This window comes from Bubalus bubalis, chromosome 21 (assembly GCF_019923935.1).
Source record: "Bubalus bubalis isolate 160015118507 breed Murrah chromosome 21, NDDB_SH_1, whole genome shotgun sequence".
NCBI lineage: Eukaryota > Metazoa > Chordata > Mammalia > Artiodactyla > Bovidae > Bubalus > Bubalus bubalis.
In genome coordinates this window covers 39,240,662-39,260,825 of record NC_059177.1, presented here as the reverse complement: position 1 = coordinate 39,260,825, position 20,164 = coordinate 39,240,662, and the positions used below count along the sequence as shown (strand labels likewise).

The 20,164-nt window shown below is 40.9% G+C and overlaps 1 protein-coding gene across 7 annotated transcripts in view; it reads left to right on the top strand.

The window, feature by feature from the left end:
* The window catches only part of PTPRG (protein tyrosine phosphatase receptor type G), a 786,384-nt gene that overhangs the window by 517,105 nt on the left and 249,115 nt on the right, over positions 1-20,164 (top strand). For all 7 annotated transcript variants that reach the window (XM_006062977.4, XM_006062979.4, XM_025272603.3 and 4 more), the window contains one exon: positions 19,869-19,964. In XM_006062977.4, coding sequence (XP_006063039.1) covers positions 19,869-19,964 — 96 coding nt within the window. The remainder of the gene's footprint in view (positions 1-19,868; positions 19,965-20,164) is intronic.

The following is a 20,164-nucleotide window of genomic DNA, read 5'->3' as shown; positions in this document are numbered from 1 at the left end:
AGGTTCACAGCTCCGAGAGCCCCCAGTGCTGATGGCCTGGAAGCCCAGTAGAATGGCTCTACCGAAGGCGGAAATCCATCTGCTGTGCGGTTCATGTTCCAAAAAGGTAATGCCCAAGAGCTCCAGATGGGTGTTAACATGCTGTTTAAGACTCAGAAAATTCAGAGAGCTGTATGTTCTATACCATCCTGTGCTCGCAGACTGAGAACAAAAAACGGTATTTCCGTGCAGCACAAATAGACAATCATGGGGAGGAATCCGTGGGTAGGAATCATTGAGCCAGCATGTTAAAAATACTTGAGGTGTAGGTGTTTGAAGAAATAACAGAGCCCGATATTCCAACCTTTAGACCAGGACATGTGCTGTAATAAGGTGGAATACAGTGGGCTTCCCAAGTGGCTCAGGGGTAAAGAATTCCCCTGGCATTGCAGGTTCGATCCCTGGGCTCAGAAGATCCCATGGAGAAGGAGAATCCTTTGGAGAGGAGCCTGGTGGGCTGTAGTCCATAGGGATCACAAAAGTGTCGGATACGACTTACGGACCAAACAACAGTGCTGTGAATAAAAACCCGTCTACCAGTGACCCCTTTAAATACAGCAATGCATGTGTGAATGTATTTCCCTGAGCATGCAAATCCCTATGGACCCCGCCTTTAGAAAAAGGATGGAAGTTCTGTTTACCTAGTTACGTTTCTTTAATGTGGGGTGTCTGGTACAACTCCATCCCTAACCTCCACTTAGTAACTGTGGAAGCAAGCTAAGTTACCTTACAGTGAAGAGACCTTGACGACCGATGACATTTGGATGGATGTTCAGTTTATTTGGGTCTGTTCTTGAATTCTGAATCCTTCCCCTCTCCCTGATTTTGTTCGTGTCCAGAGTCCTCTGACCGCTGCTGGTTCTTGTTCTTGGCTTATGTGTGTGGCCCTGGGTAGTTTCTGTTCCGAGTAGGTGAAGACTGGGCTTGTGCTGGGCTGCATGCCTGGCTGCTGATGGTTAGAATGACTCTACTAGGCGGTAAGGACCAGGGTGAATTCAGGGTGCTCACAGCATCTCACAGATAGGACAGAACTTGAATTGGAAGCAAAGCAGTTGTTGAGACAAAGTACATCCATGCTCCCTGAAGAAAGAAAATAGAGCCCTAGTGATCAGAGCTGACTCAAGTTGAGATCCTTCAGTGAGGCTTTTTGCTGTTGGATGTGCTCTGTGCTGTGGTCATGAGTGGTCATCCCACCAGGAAGAGTCAAGGGCTGCACAGTAGAACCGCCTTTGATGGGCTGAAGTGAATAGTCCTCCAGTGTCTGATGGGTCCCACGGGGCGCATCCCAGGTGTCTGATCTGTTGGGGAGCAGCAAGGCTGGGTTCCCGACTGCTCACCAGCTGTTCCTGGAAGCAGTTTCTACACTTTTCTGCGTCTCCCCTTTCCTGTCTCTAAAATGAGGACAACAGCAGCAGCCCTCCCTGTTAGAGTTGTTATGACAGAAAAAGTTCCCTAATTTTTGTGAAGCACATGGCCCAGTGGCTGTTTCATAAGTGGAGCGCACAAAAGTATGGATGATGACTCTGAGATGTGGAGTGTCTCACATCCCTGTTTCATAGGACCTCCTCCCATCTACCTCCTATCAATCATCTTGAAATAGCTCAAAAGGGTGCCTCTAAAGGCTCCGAAACACGCTTACAAACCCCCATCATCCATTAAAAAAAAAAGCCAGGGAACAAGAACTCACTGATCTTCCAGATGTCACCCTTGTAAGAAGGTGGACTGAAGCCTGGTGGCCAAGAGAGGACTTGCTTTAAAGCATCGTAGAATCTCTTGTTTAAAATTAGCTGAAAAGCCATCTGGTTAGAAGAATGAATCTCTGCTAGTGGGTGTCAGGAGATGGTTACTCTTGTTTGAGGGTAGTGACCAGAGGGAAACACATGGGGCTTCTTGGGTCCAGAAGTGCTGCATGAGTGCTCACTCTGAAACTCTACCAAGATTACTTACAAGTGCATTTACTCCGGGCACTGCTCTGTGTGAATGTCAATACTTTGTAAAACTTGATAATGCATCTTGTCCTCTCTATGTTGTTTGATTCCTGTTTAAGTCTTTCTTTGTTGTTGCTGTTTTTTGTTTATTATCTTAAAAACTTACAAAACAAAGTTTTCTCATTGAAACAATCTTTAAGCAGTACTGAACATATGAAGCGGAGAAAGCAACAGCTACCCACTCCAGTACTCTTGCCTGGAAAATCCCACGGACGGAGGAGCCTGGTAGGCTGCAGTCCATGGGGTCACGAAGAGTCGGACACTTACTGAGCGACTTCACTTTAACTTTTCCCTTTGATGCATTGGAGAAGGAAATGGCAACCCACTCCAGTATTCTTGCCTGGAGAATCCCAGGGACGGGGCAGCCTGGTGGGCTGCCGTCTATGGGGTCGCACAGAGTCGAACACGACTGAAGTGACTTAGCAGCAGTAGCAGCAGCAGAACATATGAAGTGAAAATGGAATCCATTGTGTCATCCCCATCTCTGCATTTTTAGTTCTCAGAGGTAACCATAGTGTGATTCTTGTAGATTGTTTCAGTGTTTTCTTCTTCCTCACTGTTGGTGTTTCTGTGTTTTTTCCCTTTACTTGAATAATCCGATGATTATGGACATAGTGTTCCATAACTTCAGTGTTTGACTTAATGGTATATCCATGGGCATCTTTGCATGTCAGATACAGAATAAGCATCATTCTTTTTAAGAACTGCATAATATTCCACAGTGTGCTCCCAGTTTACTGAGTCATTTTCTCATTGATTGACAATGAATGTATCTACATTTTTTAATAGAAGTATAGTTGTTTTACAGTGTTGTGTTTCTGCTGTTCAATGAAGGGAATCAGCTGTATGTAAACATACATCCCCTCTCTTTTGGACCTTCCTCCCGCCCCACCCCTCTAGGTCATCACCGAGCTGAGCTACCTGTGCTCTAGAGCAGCTTCCCGCTACCTGCTTCACACACGACGGTGACTGTATGGCAGTGCTGCTCTCACAGCTCGTCTTCCCTTCCCTTCTCCCCCTGTGTCCAATGTCTCTTCTCTATTCCTGCCCTGCAGACACGTTCATCTGTACCATCTTTCGAAATTCCATCCATATGCATTAATATACAGTATTTGTTTTTCCCTCTCTTACTTTCTTCACTCTGTATGACAGATTCTCAGTCCATCCACATCTCTATGAATGACCCAATTTCATTTTCTTTATATTGAGTAATATTCTCTGTTCAGTTCAGTCCAGTCTCTCAGTCATGTCCAACTCTTTGCGACTCCATGAATCGCAGCATGCTAGGCCTCCCTGTCCATCACCAACTCCCGGAGTTCACATCCATCAAGTTGGTGATGCCATCCAGCCATCTCATCCTCTGTCATCCCCTTCTCCTCCTGCCCCCAATCCCTCCCAGCATCAGAGGCTTTTCCAGTGAGTCATCTCTTCACATGAAGTGGCCAAAGTACTGGAGTTTCAGCCACAGCATCAGTTCTTCCAAAGAACACGCAGGACTGATTTCCTTTAGAATGGACTGGTTGGATCTCCTTGCAGTCCAAGGGACTCTTAAGAGTCTTCTCAAACACCACACAGTTCAAAAGCATCAATTCTTCAGTGCTCAGCTTTCTTCACAGTCCAACTCTCACATCCATACATGACCACAGGAAAAACCATATCCTTGACTAAATGGACCTTTGTTGGCAAAGTAATATCTCTGCTTTTGAATATGCTATCTAGGTTGGTCATAACTTTCCTTCCAAGGAGTAAGCGTCTTTTAATCTCATGGCTGCAATCACCATCTGCAGTGATTTTGGAGCCCTAGAAAAATAAAATCTGACACTGTTTCCACTGTTTCCCCATCTATTACCCATGAAGTGATGGAACCAGACGCCATGATCTTCATTTTCTGAATGTTGAGCTTTAAGCCAACTTTTTTACTTTCCACTTTCACTTTCATCAAGAGGTTTTTGAGTTCCTCTTCACTTTCTGCCATAAGGGTAGTGTCACCTGCATATCTGAGGTTATTGATATTTCTCCTGGCAATCTTGATTCCAGCTTGTGCTTCTTCCAGCCCAGCATTTCTCATGATGTACTCTGCATAGAAGTTAAATAAGCAGGGTGACAATATACAGCCTTGATGAACTCCTTTTCCTATTTGGAGCCAGTCTGTTGTTCCCATGTCCAGTTCTAACTGTTGCTTCCTGACCTGCATATAGGTTTCTCAAGAGTCAGGTCAGGTGGTCTGGTATTCCCATCTCTTGAAGAATTTCCCACAGTTTATTGTGATCTACCCAGTCAAAGGCTTTGGCATAGTCAATAAAGCAGAAATAGATGTTTTCCTGGAACTCTCTTGCTTTTTCAATGATCCAGTGGATGTTGGCAGTTTGATCTCTGGTTCTTCTGCCTTTTCTAAAACCAGCTTGAACATCTGGAGGTTCACAGTTCATGTATTGCTGAAGCCTGGCTTGGAGAGATTTGAGCATTACTTTACTAGCGTGTGAGATGAGTGCAATTGTGCAGTAGTTTGAGCATTCTTTGGCATTGCCTTTCTTTGGGATTGGATTGGAAACCACCCTTTTCCAGTCCTGTGGCCACTGCTGAGTTTTCCAAATTTGCTGGCATATTGAGTGCAGCACTTTCACAGCATCATCTTCCAGGATTTGAAATAGCTCAACTGGAATTCCATCACCTCCACTAGCTTTGTTCATAGTGATGCTTTCTAAGGCCCACTTGACTTCACATTTCAGGATGTCTGGCTCTAGCTGAGTGATCACACCATCGTGATTATCTGGGTCATGAAGATCTTTTTGTACAGTTCTTCTGTGTATTCTTGCCACCTCTTCTTAATATGTCTGCTTCTGTTAAGTCCATACCATTTCTGTCCTTTATCGAGCCCATATTTGCATGCAGTGTTCCCCTGGTATCTCTAATTTTCTTGAAGAGATCTCTAGTCTTTCCCATTCTGTTGTTTTCCTCTATTTCTTTGCACTGATCGCTGAAGAATCTCTGCTTGCAATTTCTTGGAACTCTGCATTCAGATGCTTATGTCTTTCCTTTTTTCCTTTGCTTTTCGCTTCTCTTCTTTTCACAGCTATTTGTAAGGCCTCCCCAGACAGCCATTTTGCTTTTTTGCATTTCTTTTCCATGGAGATGGTCTTGATCCCTGTCTCCCGTACAGTGTCATGAACCTCCATCCATAGTTCATCAGGCACTCTATCTATCAGATCTAGTCCCTTAAATCTATTTCTCACTTCCACTATATGTATATACACCATGTCTTCTTTACCGGTTCATTTGTCGATGGGCATCGAGGTTACGTCCATGTCCTTGCTAGTATAAATAGTGCTGCAGTGAACACTGGGGTACATGTGTCTGTCTGAATTATGGTTTCTCAGGGTATACCGCCAGTAGTGGACTTGCCGGGCCATATGACAGTCCCGTTTTTAATTTTTTAAGAAACCTCCATGCTGTTCTCCATAGCGGTTGTACCAATTTATATACCCACCAACAGTGCAAAGGGCTTCCCTTCTCACTACATCCTCTCCAGTATTTACTGCTTGTAGATTTTTTTGGTGATAGTCATTCTTACTGGTGTGAGATGATAACTCATTGTAGTTTTGGTTTGCGTTTCTCTAATAATGAATGGTGTTGAACATCTTTTCATGTTTTTGTTGGCCATCTTTATGTCTTCTTTGGAGAAGTGTCTTGTCTTATTTGCCACCCATTTTTTTGATTACCTTGTTTGTTTGTTTTTTTTATATTGAGCTGCATGAGCTGTTTGTATATTTTGGAGATATATATTTTTGTCCATCTCTGTCCGTTGCTTTGTTTCCAGATTTTTTATTTTTCCATTCTGAGAGTTGTCTTTTCTTCTTGTGTATGGTTTCCTTTGCTGTGCAGAAGCTTTTCAGTTTAATTGGGTCCCATTTGATTATTTTTGTTTTTTTTTTTCAGTACTATAGGAGATGGGTCAAAAAAGATCTTCCTGTGTGTTATGTCAAATAATGTTTTTCTTATGTTCCCTCTAAGAGTTTTATAGTGTCCTGTCTTAGCTTTAGGTCTTTGATCCACTTTGAGTTTATTTTTGTGTATGGTGTTAGGTAGTGTTCTCATTTCTTTCTTTTACATGTAGCTGTCCAGTTTTCGCAGCACCAAGTATTTTTCTATTGTAAATCAGGCTTCATGAACTCCATGAATCTCCCTAGTAACATACACAGCACCACTTGAATCCCAACTAAGACAGCCAATTTTAAGCTCCTTTTGATTTCAAAGTACCTTCTTCATTAAGATTTTGGGCTGAAGTTCTGTGGGGAAGACTCTCATCGGTGACTGAATCTCAGATGTGGAGATAATGAATCAAGCTTCCTGGATAGACTGCTGGGTATGTTCACTGTTACATTACGTATTATAAATTCAAGACAAGTGAAACAAGCATTGAGGCATGGTTATACTTAGTGTATACTCTCTCTGGATGTGTTCTGGTATTAGCTCATCAGAGTGGGGCGTGAATGGAGCCAATCAATAACATGATTATTGACTAACACTGTCTCCTGTAGACTCTTGGCTTCTTCAAGACATAGCTTTGATATTTTGTTGTTTTTGTCCCATCCTTTAAACTCTGTCTTTATTCCAAATTATAAACAGTCCCCTGCAGAGATATAGCTATCAGAATCTCAAGATGTTCTCATTAATGGAGTTATTAACCCCCTTGCAAACCAGCAAGACATTCCCTGGCTTGGACCCAAAGCCTGGAAAACATTGCCTGGCTTTCTCTTAATATTGAGGTAACTAGTTGACTGCCTGAAAGTGCAAATTTTTTTTTTTTCCCTTTAAAATGCAGTACCTGATAAAATGTCTGGATAGAGGAACCAGTTGTTATTTGATAAAGCAAGTTTCTTAGAATATTAATGTTAGAATCTAGTTGGTGGTATATAGGCGTTTACAGTAATATTATTCAACTTTGCTCTTATGTTTGAAACTTCTTCATAAAAATATTTTGGGAGGGGGAAGGAGTATGGAACAGAATGGGAAATGAGAAAATGTAATCAATAGAGGACTTGGCTCTAAAATCATAGTCAGTGAATTTAGTACTACATAGCGAGCTGAACAGAGACATGTACTTTTTAAAAGGATTTTCATGTAATAATTATCATAGCCGTAGTAATAATGAGAAAGAAGATATTAATATCATCCATAGGTTTTGTGGTATTTAATCCTAACATCAAACCTGTACACTTATAGTCAGTCATCAAACCTCTTTTTAAGTCATCATCATTGAAATTAACCTAATACCATCATATCCGTTGTTCATATTTAGAAACTGGAATCTCAAAAATATTAAGTGATTTGCCTCCGATTTTAACACAAGATGAGGCAGAGCTTGAACTGGAACTTAGATGTTCTAATCATATCTGTGTTTCTCCCTCATGTGGTTGCTCCGATTATAAGATTTTGAAATTCAAAATCATACTCTGGGGAATTCACGGAAAGGAGGATCATTCAGCAAGAATATTATGAACGACGATCAAAGCACTGTTGGTGGCAAAACTCTGTCCTCACCACCACCGAGGCCTTCAACCATTTCCTAAAAGCTTCTCCCTGAATACACAGGCTGTACTCAGTCCATCAGCAGAACCAGTGCTTTGCCCAGCTTTGGTCAGCCTTGCTTTCCTCCTTAATTTGCTGGTGTTTTCCTGACCAAATATACAGTCTGTGAGCATTAGTACTTTGTGTTTACTAGGCGTGCACACTGTAATTTTATGGCCAGGTAGGTGGGAAACTATTAGTCTAAATAAATATACTTTTCAACAGAGCAGCTGTGTTAAGTGAATTGAATAGTCTGTGTAGGTCAGAAACAGTAGCTCTATCTTTTTTTTTTTTTTCCCCTTCCTCCTTTGGAGTGTTACTGAACTTGAATAGTCGTGTTTCACTGCAGGCAGAAATAAATGAAGAGTGGATAGTGTCAGAGTGAAGTCAGGAATAGAGCAGGATCATAGCCTGTGTGACGCTGTGCTCTCTGTCGCTAGGGGCTGATGGATTCATTCCTTTAGAGCACTTTGCTGATAACACAGATTTTCTGAGTTTGGTCCCCCAAATGAATCCATTAGCTTCACCTTCCCCCTCTGCAGTACTGATGGGGATTTTGATTTTGTTCTTTTATTTTTCGATTTTTCCCTTTCCTTTCCCTCATTTTAAGGAACCCTTCCAACCCCCGCAACACAGAGAAACTATTATTTAGAGCCAGCAAGTATTTTAAACCATTGAAATAGAACAAACTACTTTCCTTGGCCCCAGACCAATCCAAGTCCCCTCTCTAGAGAAAACCACTTACTAGTTGGTGTTACTTTCCAGAGCCTTTTCTTTCCTTACTTTTGTATATCTGTGCAGATGCTTTTGTTATGGTTCAGTTGCTAAGTTGTGTCAGACTCTTTGTGACCCCGTGGGCTATAGCATGCCAGGGTTCTCTCCCCTTCACCTTCTCCCAGAGCTTGCTCAAACTCATGTCCATTGAGTCAGTGATGCCATCCAACCATCTCATTCTCTGTTGTCCCCTTCTCCTCCTGCCTTCAATCTTTCCCAGCATCAAGATCTTTTCTTTTGAGTCAGCTCCTCGCATCAGGTAGCCAGAGTATTGGAGCTTCAGCATCAGTCCTTCCAGTGAATATTCAGGGTTGATTGCCTTTAGGATTCACTGATGCAGATAGATACACAACAAATATTTTGTTGTGGGACTTTTAAAAAATCAAATGTGTATATACCCTGCATCTTGACTTCCTTCATTACTAATACATCTTCAAGAAGTTTAAATGTCAGTGCCTACTTGCGAATTTCTTTTCTCCGCCCCATTATTTATCTTATCAGTTCTTCTATTTATAATGCATGTGAATTTTTTTTTCCCGATGTATATGGGACAGATATGTACTTATCTGTCTGTCTTTGTATTTGCTACACTTCTGGCAAATCTTAAATTTTCTTAGTTGAGAGCCTCCTTAAATCATAAAAAGGAAAATCACTAGAAAAAAATGAATTAAGATTCTCATTTTTACTGATGATCAGGAAAATTAAAAAATGCAAACAGGAATATTCACCCAATGTGTAAAAAATAAGGATCTGCCAATCCAGTGTTAGCAGTGGTGTGGGGAGATTATTCTTTTCCATTACTGCTAGAATATAAAAGGTGTGTACCCTTTTCAGGTGAAAATTTGAACCACTTCTAGGGATCTGTCTTACAGAAAAGATTTTGTGCTCATAGAAGCATATTTACATATTTTTTTTATCCATGATTCTTACCCTTTCTGGCTTGTAGGACCTGTGAAGATTTTGATGAAAGCCATTGTCCATGTGGCATCAGGACTGAAAATGTGGTAATAGGTATAACCAGAAGAGTTTATCTGATGAAAAGAGGTAGACAGTGTCCAGGGCACACACATACAACCCTTGGCAGTATTCCAAGGGATGTGCAGAACCCCAGTTTATAGCTCCATAAATTGGTCCCCCCTCCACCAGTTATCTACCCAAAGCTGTTGTCTATAAGGGAGACTTAAAAAACAGAAAGAGTTTGAATAGAGCAAGGCAGTGCATTTCCTCCTGTGCAAGAAATAACCTCCTTCCATTTATTCCACAGTCATTTAATGAGTAACTACTGCGTGCTTGGTCCCGGGGCCAGTACTGCCCAGTGGGAGAGGTCCCAGCACTTCGGACCTGGGAGAGTCCATTGTAAGGGCACCTCATGTCCTGTGCTCAGGCGCTCAGTCATGTCCGACTCTTTGTGTCTTCTTGTCCGTGGGACTCTCCAGGCAAGAATACTGGAGTGGGTTACTGTCCCCTCCTCCAGGGGATCTTCCCAACCCAGCAATCAAACTCGGGACTCTTAAATCTCCTGCATTGGCAGGTGGATCCTTTACAACTAGAGCCACCCTTCACTAAAATTAAACAGAAGATCTGAAAAGAAGAGAGCTGTTTTAAGGAACAGATGTTCTAGTTGGATTGACCCAGCTAATCTAAAAAATGCCTCCTGTGGAGATTACCCTTAGAACATAAGAGGGTGAGGTTTTGATTTATAGAAGTCTAAAAAGCTTTGGAAAGCATCCATATTGTCTCACACGTCCGTTCTCAGACATGTTTTGCATAAACCTGTTTCTTAGGGAGAGCTTAATTTGGCAACATTTAGCTGCAAAGGGCAAAATGCGGTTTTCTGGGTAAAAGTGCACAGCTTCTCTTTGTGTAGAAGCTTTCTGGCAGACTTTTCGCTGGGAGAAAAGGAGGAATACATCTAACTCTATACCTGTGTTAATTTTATTTAGCTTGATTGCAGATTCATGGCATCATCATTTCCCCAGAACCAATTGGGGGGTAGAAAGTACAATATCAGAAATGAGGAAAGAACCAAAATGGGAATTTTGGGTGAGTCAGTAACAAATAAACTGTATTTCAGGTTTCTTGTATTTCAAAATGGGAGACATATTGCTGATTCCTCGTTGGTTTTGAATGATTTATAACCTTTTATTTGTGGTTGAGTGTTGCAGTCTATGTTGTCATGGAAATTCTATTGAATTTATAGGTCCATTTATCCAAAATGATTTTCCAGACTTCATTTCATGGTGAATCATGTGGCTGTTACTCCCAAGTACAAAGCAATTTCTAAAAAGTTTCACATTACAAAGAGCACAAACACTGAGGTGGTTATTTTCCTGTTTTTGAAATACAAATGAGTTCCAGATTCACCTAGGGCTCCCCACCGCCTCCACTGTGTCCAGGGCGTTAAGCTCCACTGCATTTCAGAACCAGGCTCAGGTACAAAATAGCAAGCAAGGATAGGTTGTTTTAAGAGAAAAGAAGGTTATTACAGTCACTCCAATAGGTCAAAGAGGTCTTAAGTTACTGGTTTATGGGTAAGGGCAAGACCCTGCAATCTTTGAGCCCCATTACAGCAGACTTGTTCCTCCTCCCTGTAAGTTCAGTAGTAGAAAAGAGAAAGAAAATCAAAGAGCTTTCCTGTAGTCATTGACTAGACTTCCTGTGGCAGTGGGTGTAGACATAATTTGTGCACCTCAGCGCCATTGACACTTTAGGCTAGATAATTCGTTGCTTTGGCGAGGAGTATCCTATGCATTGTAGGGGGTTTAGAAACCTCGCTGGCCTCTACCCAGTATATGCCAGCAGTAGCATCTGACCCCAAGTGACACCAACCACAGATGTCTTCAGACATCGACAGATGTCCCCGGGGGTCCAGAAATCAGCCTGTTTGAGAATACTACCCTAGAAGCTTTGTACCAAGATCCTAACAATAGATGATAGATTGTGCTCATGGCTTATGGGAATTCTGTCAGGATGATCTACCAAGAAGATTTTTAAAGTGTGGGCTCTGGGTTTGAATCCTGGCTTTATTTTTTCACAGAGAAGACATAGTATCTCAGCCTGAATTTCCTTTTGTTAAAAATGGGGAGAATAATACTACCTTCCCTGGTGGCTCAGCTGGTAAAGAATCCATCTGCAGTGTTGGAGACATGGGTTTGATCCCTGGGTTGGAAAGATCCCCTGGAGAAAGGAAAGGCTACCCACTCCACTATTCTGGCCTGGAGAATTCCATGGACTGTTACGTATAGTCCATGGAGTCGCAAAGAGTCGGACACGACTGAGCAACTTTCACTCACTCACTCACCCTCCATATATGCCAAGGATTGAAGGGATGAATTCATGTACAGTATTGTAAAGAGTTGGATACGATACATTTAAGCAGCCCTCTGCTGCTGCCTCTTGGCTTCATTTTGCAGCATCTGCCTCAAGCGGAAGGGTGGAAAGCAGCAGAGCTGGGCCCATGTCACTGTTATTTGGTCCTAGGCAGGTGTGATTCTGCATACACCTCCTGTCTTCCACCCTAATTTGCTCTTTGAAGCAAATCAGTTTTCTGTGGCCATACCCCCCAGTTGGGATCAGGCTCTGTTGTATGGAATGGGTACAGAACAGGGAAACAATGTCACCCTGCTCCTTTATTATAGGAGAAGACTATATTTTGTTTATCCCAGTTGGAAAATTACAGCTATTTCACTAATTTTATTTCTTTTTCTTTCTTTAATGTGGACCACTTTTTTTGAAATATTTATTGGATTCATTACAGTATTACTTCTGTTTTATGTTTTGTTTTTTTGGCCGCAAGGTTTGTGGGATTTTAGCTTCCCAACCAGGGATCAATCCTGCACCCCCTGCATTGGAAGGTGAAGTCTCAACCACTGGAACCCCCAGGGAGGGCCCTAATTGTATTTCTTTATTATTGAAATATTTATATATAGAGAGAAATTCACAGATGATCAGTGTGCAGCTGAATGAATTTTCATGCTCTTGGAACCAGGCCCCAGATCAAGAAAAAGCACCTTCTCACCGGCTTCTCCCCAGGACCACCCTTACAGTTACCACCCACCAGGTGTTGGCTTGTAACTGCAAGAGTTTTTCCTGATTTTGTACTTCATTGTAGCAGGATCACAGAGTATATCCTTTCTGTTAAAAGAAAAAAAAAATCGGGTTTATTTGTCTGAGCATGGTTTGCGTTTGTGAGGTGCGTTCATACTCTTCTGTCCCAATGTTGTGTGTTCTATTAGGTAGTCCATTATCGACTGGCATCTGGGTGATGCCCAATTTGGGGTTATTGAAAACAACCCGTGCACTAATGTATTTGGGTTTTTTCCTTTCCTTTTCCCCCCCATTAACTAATTTTTAAAGGCAAATGATTCATTCAGATCAGATCAGATCAGTCGCTCAGTCGTGTCCGACTCATCGCAACCCCATGAATCGCAGCACGCCAGGCCTCCCTGTCCATCACCAACTCCCGGAGTTCACTCAGACTCACGTCCATCGTGTCAGTGATGCCATCCAGCCATCTCATCCTCTCTCATCCCCTTCTCCTCCTGCCCCCAGTCCCTCCCAGCATCACAGTCTTTTCCAATGAGTCAACTCTTCACATGAGGTGGCCAAAGTACTGGAGTTTCAGCTTTAGCATTATTCCTTCCAAAGAATCCCAGGGCTGATCTCCTTCAGAATGGACTGGTTGGATCTCCTTGCAGTCCAAGGGACTCTCAAGAGTCTTCTCCAACACCACACAGTTCAAAAGCATCAATTCTTCGGCGCTCAGCCTTCTTCACAGTCCAACTCTCATATCCATACCTGACCACAGAAAAAACCATAGCCTTGACTAGACGAACTTTTGTTGGCAAAGTAATGTCTCTGCTTTTGAATATGCTATCTAGGTTGGTCATAACTTTCCTTCCAAGGAGTAAGCGTCTTTTAATTTCATGGCTGCAGTCACCATCTGCAGTGATTTTGGAGCCCAGAAAAATAAAGTCTGACACTGTTTCCACTGTTTCCCCATCTATTTCCCATGAAGTGATGGGACTGGATGCCATGATCTTTGTTTTCTGACTGTTGAGCTTTAAGCCAACTTTTTTACTCTCCACTTTTACTTTCATCAAGAGGCTTTTGATTTCCTCTTCACTTTCTGCCATAAGGGTAATGTCATCTGCATATCTGAGGTTATTGATATTTCTCCTGGCAATCTTGATTCCAGCTTGTGTTTCTTCCAGTCCAGCATTTCTCATGATGTACTCTGCATATAAGTTAAATAAACAGGGTGACCATATACAGCCTTGACGAACTCCTTTTCCTATTTGGAACCAGTGATTCATTAGGGGGCCTATTATATGTCAGCTATTGTAGGAAGCACTTTACTTATTTTATTTAATCCTCAATGTAGCCCAATGACTTGTTTCTGATCCTCAGTTTCCTGCTAAGCTGCTAAGACTCAGAGAGGGTGACTAACTTCATCTGGATCACACAGCTATAAAATGGGAGAACTATAACTTTCTGGAGTCCATGATAAGGGACTAACTGTAGCCAGATGCTTAACCTACCTCATTTGTGTCCAAACTTAATGCTGAACTCTTAAGAAATAGCTCACGAATCACACATAGTAAATCCTTCGCTGATGGAAGCAAGAGCCTGAACTTTTCCCTACTAGCAAACAGCTGAAAAAGTTAAATGTTTATTTGACTAATCAGATGCAGAAATTAAAAAAAAAAAAAAACTAATAAAGAGACAATGGCATAAACAAGTTACACACAAGAGACTTTTGAAAGGGATTCCTTGATACCCAATTGTATAGGAATCATGGCGCTACAGTACACATGGGGTTCTTTTTCAAAAATTGGGATTCCTGCTGTTTATAGTTGAAGATAATTCCATATTACAGGCAAGGGAAAAAAGGGAAATAATTAAGGATTGGTGCACTCCATGGTTAATGATATTTTATAAAGCAAATGGTTTAGAATGTTTATTTAAATGCTGCCTTGCCTATAAAGATGTTGAATGCCATCTATTCTTTGGGTCATGTTTCTTCTAAAAATATTCTTCGAATGAAGGCTGTGTGAAGCCCACACACAGGTTTCTTTGCCTTGTAGCATGACTCATTGGGATTGTTGGCTGGTCTGTGGAAACAATTTATTTTCACCTGAATTTGCATCTCTCTCCTGGTCTAAAGAAAGTAATAAAGACATGTAGTAATAAAAACTGAGGGCTATGGAGTTTCTTCTTACTTTTCCCAAGCAGGCAAGTAGTGTTTCTTTATTACAACCATCCCATGAGGTGAGTATTACCTCTGTTTGACAGAAGGGGACACTGAGCCTTAGAGGCCTCAGGCGTCTTCTGTATACAAATCAGGTCTGGTTCTGTGGCCCGTGTCGGCTGGTCTTCATTTTATATCACCCAGTTGTGCCGTCTGTCAGTTTCATGGATATTTTTCTGTGGGTCGCAAGAGTGTGAGCTGGGTTGTAATAGGGCCTGCATTCTCTGGGGGAGAACCTTGTCAGAAAGAGCGGATGAAGAGGATAAAGCTCAGAGCTCAAAGAAACTCAGAAAGGAATGAAGTTATAGAACAGTTTTATAAGGTGAAGCACAGAGACATATAGATATATCCGGATACATTTTGCTAAGACTAGTAGTGACAGTTGGGGTTGTATTAGTGCGAGTTCGCCAGAGAAATGAGACCAGTATGAGAGGGGCAGACTGAGATTTTAAGCAAGTGCTTGTGCCTCAGTTGCAGAGTTGGGCAAGTATGAAATACGCAGAGCAGGCTGGAAATTTCAGCCTTGATGAAGAGTTGTGCTGCAGAGTTGATGTTGCAGGCTGAAGACTGAAGGCTGGAAACTCAGGCAGAATTTCTCTGTTGCATTCTGGAGGCAGAATTCCTACCTCTTCCTCCAGGTTTCAAATGATTGATGTGGCTCCCACAGTATGGAGAGTCTAGTGATATAAACAGCAATCACATTTAAAACAATACCTTCACAGCAACACATGAATACTGTTGGACCAAACAAGTGGGCATAGCCAGGGCAAAGTTGACACATTAAAATTAACCCTCACAGGGGATAAAAATATAATCATGATGCTTTAAAAAAAAGAAATTGGGAGTAAAGACTGTTGATTGATACAAAAGAAAATACCTATATTATAGTTCTGAATTCAGAGTATTACTTATATAGTATACATAGTGGGTATGTGGGTATTTATAATTTTTGTCCACACTTTAGGTGACTAGATTTTCTTTTGTTGGATCATTAAAATTTCAGGCTAGAGTTGCTTGGGTAGAGAACAGTTTGAAATGCCTTGCAGATTAAAGAGAAAGGAATGTTTCCTGTGTTTAGCAGAACCATACCTGGTTCCACTTAGTCATTTCATAATGATTTTGGGTTATATTTGCACCTTCTTGAACATTTTCTCCAGCAGTTTTAAGTCCATTCATTCTCTTAATATCCTTATCTCTCTTTGCTACTGATCTCACCGTATAATTTATTCCTGGGAATAACAAGAACCTCAATGTAATGATTGCGACTTTATCATTCGACTGGCCTTGCTTCCAGTCATCCAGAGCCCCCACTCATTTTATTCATTCCACGAATGAGTTAATGGTATTTACAAGAACAGCTCTGTTCAAGACAAAGTCTTTAACTAAGCAGGTGGCCTTCCTGCCCTCATCAGTCTTCCTGTCTGATGGCAGTGGCAGAATGAAGGAATCGTTGAACGTGTGTGATCTGGCTCTTCAGTCGTTAAGGTACAGCATAATCTAAAAATAAAGTTAGAGTAAGAACTTGTTATCCTAAACTTTGTGACATCATCATTTGCAAATCATCAAACAAGTAGAACCAGCAGATCATTAACTATGTTTGGATTTTTTCTTTGTCTTTACTACACATTTTTATCCTTGGGTGACTTTTTTATTCACTACTGTGTTCTCAACTGGCTGACTACATGGTAGCCCCAAACACGATCAGAAAAGAACATTTCACCTCTTCAGTCCTGTTACCACTGCCTCCTCGGTGACTTTTAATCTTGCTGTTGCCCTTTTCATCACTGTCTTTATCTCATTGTGTTTACGTCTCATTTGTTCTTTTCCTGTAACTTCTCCTGTGTGTTCTTCTGTTCTGTTAAAGATGAACAACAATATCCTGGAAGTGTCTGATGAATCTGCCAGTATATTGTCTGTCCTCTGGGCTGTCTGCATGCCATTTCCTTAATTCATCATGAATTTTCCTTGGTTCATGTATGTGGGAGGGGTGCACATTGGAGAAAAATGTGTTCTGAGAGGAAATTAAAATGAATCACCAAGGAAAGTTCTGTTCGGTCTCCCACTCTTGCATTGGAATCATTTCCTCTTGCTGCCATTACAACAGGGATATGAGAGCTGATTTAAACAAACAGCTACAACCCTAGAAAATAGGAAGTCCAACTTCCGCAAAATCTCCCCCTGACCCAGTCCATTCCCTGTATTATTCTATATTCATTTAATATATGCCTCACATGACCCTGAACCATTTACTACCTTATGCTTTATTGTGGTACATTTACATATGACTCAGCTTGAATCTAATCCTGAGAAACCAGGAAACTGACCCCTTTTCTACTGAATAACTGGCCTGTACCCTTCAAACTACCAAAAAAAGAAAAAGGCTGAGTAACTGTCCCAAATGGAAGTTGGGGGTCAGAGGGGTCATTATAAAGAGACGTGGCAACTGAATGCAAAGTTTGGTCCTCTATTAGATTCCGGGACCAAGATACAAATAGTGATCTATAATGGACTTTATTTGGGCACTTGCCAAAAGTTGAAAATGGACTTTGAATATGATTAACAGTATTATATCAAAGTAAGACTTGCTAATTTTAATAATTCTACTGTGGATGTATAAAAGAAGATTCTTATTCTTAGAAACAATACACTTAAGTGTGTATTGGTAAAGGGGCATATTTTCTCCCACTTATTATTAAATGATTCAAGGGAAATGTTTGTGGGGAGAGAGGAAACATGCAAATAAGGTAAAATATAAATAATTGGTGGTCTGGGCAAAGGATATAGGGAACACTTAATAGATTTCTTTATTGCCCAGTTTCTCAGATCTTTTCTTCAGTTCTGTTCACCACGTTTCTTCAGAAGGAGGATTTCTATGCAGTCAGCATCACTTTAGTTCACATGATTAAAAAGAACACACTTTGGCGAAGGCTGAAGGAATGCTCCGAACATGGCACTTGCAAAACGGATGTAGAAAATGGATGGGCTACTCAAAATGCTCAGTAGCTACCTTGACCGTTCCCAAAATGTTTTTGTAAAATAAGTTTCCAGACTATGCCTGGATTTGTCTCGTCAGTGGTAACAACAAAATAATTTAAAGTCCAGTCCCTCAGCAAAACTCCATCTACTTACTTTCACATTTAAGACATCTTTAAAAGTTAACAAAATTCAGTAGATTACAACTTGAGAAAGATACTGATGGCAAGGGAAATTGATATTTCAGACCTATGGCTGCTGTTCTCTTTATGAGACATTTTATTATCCTGATGGGTGGAGCCATGATTGAAAGACATTTTCTAAAAATGAATTTCCTCGCCCAGTTGTAAATGAAAATGCCCTTGAAGAGGTTTGAAAGTATTTTGTATCACACACTATTCAGGTGATGCATTAAACAATGCCGCCCCTGCTCCTGGACTGAAGAATAATAAAACCTTGTGTGAACTTACTTCATCTGAGGGTCTGGGTTTTAAAAGGAAAGTGAAGTGTAATTTTCTGAATATACTTGTGCAGAGTTTCTTTCTTGGGTTAGTCTCATTGTCACCAGAGCAATTTTCACCCCGTATTCAACTATTTTAATCTGCACCTCATTGAATGCATTTTTCTCAGAGTAAATTCATGATATCTGTAGCTGTCCAGACATAAAGGTAACACATTTGTAAGTGGGTGGTGCTAGCGTCAATGGAAATTCACAGTGTAAGGAGAACAATTCTGCATAAGAAAGAATAATCTCCAAAAGAATCTTCCATCCTCCAGTCCACTTGGGTGTCTGACTTTCCCTAGAAAGTGTCCTGATTTGGGCTCCCTGATCACACCCTTCAGGGAAAAAAATGTCAGTTTGTTTGTAACGTGTGGGTGAATTCGGTCAGCAGGACTCTTCGCGTTTGACCTGTATTTCAGCTAGTCTGTCTGACTTCACTTTTCCCACTGGGTAGTTATCATTTAACATCAAGTCTCCATATTCCATCTAGGGTGTGGTTGTTCAGAAAATAGCATCATGTCATTTGGAAAAGTGGAAAAATAAAGGTCATAGACGAGAACCAATGATAGCAGGAGTTTTGATTTTCTGTGAGGAGGAGGAGTGATTCAAGAAGATTCAGTGGAATTATACTGCTGTTAGAAATCTGAAGATGCCTGCCGGGTGTTAATGTGATGGTGATGGTGCTTTGTGGACCTGTAAGGTCCAGGCATCGTGCACACACTGTCCTACACTGACATGTTTAATCCCCACACTCATCTTACCAAGGGTAAGAATGTGATTCTGTACATAAGGAATAGTGCTTAGAAATTAGCTTACTTGCCTGAGATCTCACATGCAAGTAAATGAGGAAGCTGGAATTAGGGGCCCAGATCTTTTATTCGTATCTCATATGTAGTCTCTCAAGAATACTCTGTGATCTGTTTTTGTTCTCTGGATTGTATTAGATATCAAGGAATGTTCAGGCATTCAAATTGTATAACGATTTTAAGTTGATTTACCTTAGAGGATGAGAAGCCCTTGCCAAACGTCAGAGAAGGTATTCAAGGTTGGGATGAGAGTCCCTGGATTTTGCCCTCATCAGTGTTTTTGACTTGACCAAGTGAGCATCAAGTTTATGAAGCGCTTTCTTCATGTGTAACTGAGTGTAGTCATTTCTGCCCAGCCTTCACAGGGATTGTTAGATGGATTAAGTGAGATCAGGAATGGGATGGCTTTTTGCAAACTGTAAAATCAAGAGTATTATTATCATCATTACTATTAAATTTTTGTGGATTGACTGAAATAGCCCATATTGGCTATTTCTTAAAGCTGAGAGCCCCCATCAAATTCTTACCATTAAAATGATACTTGTCTATAAAGACGTGTCCATTTAAGCCTTTAAAATTTTAACATGTGGACTGAATCTCACAGCCTTGGTTTTCTACCTTAGCATGTTTTAACTCCATTAAAATCTGGCTTCTTAGTAGGGACCGTTCATCATGGCATGAGTATTAGGTAATAAGGTGTTGGGTGTTATTTTTGTGTGCGACCTAAAGTCATCATAGTTATGTGAAAAGACTTGTGTTTTATTGATATCTACTGAAGTAGGGGTAGAATGATAAAATGTCTAGGGTTTGCTGTCAAACACTTTAGCAAAGAGAAATATGGATAGATGAATACATTGGTCAAAATCTTATTATGTTGGGGAATCTGAGTACACTGTACTATTCTCTTTACTTCTGCTAGGTTTTCCTGGTATATTCTCCTAATATGTTTTTTATTGTTCTTTTTACAGATGCAGATTTTCTTTTACAATCCAGATGATTTTGACAGCTTTCAAACCGCCATTTCTGAAAACAGAATAATCGGAGCTATGGCTATATTTTTTCAAGTAAGTTAACAATGGCTCGAGTACTTCGACCAGAGTTCTTTGAGTATTTTTTTTTTAATTCACCGAATTGTTCCATGTTTAATGAATGCATCTGTTTTCTAGTTCACACCTGTCTAAATGAAAGATATTTCATATTGTCTAATGTGTGATTTAAAATGTAAATAAGTATGTTTAGAAACATAATGAAAAATTTTGCATGA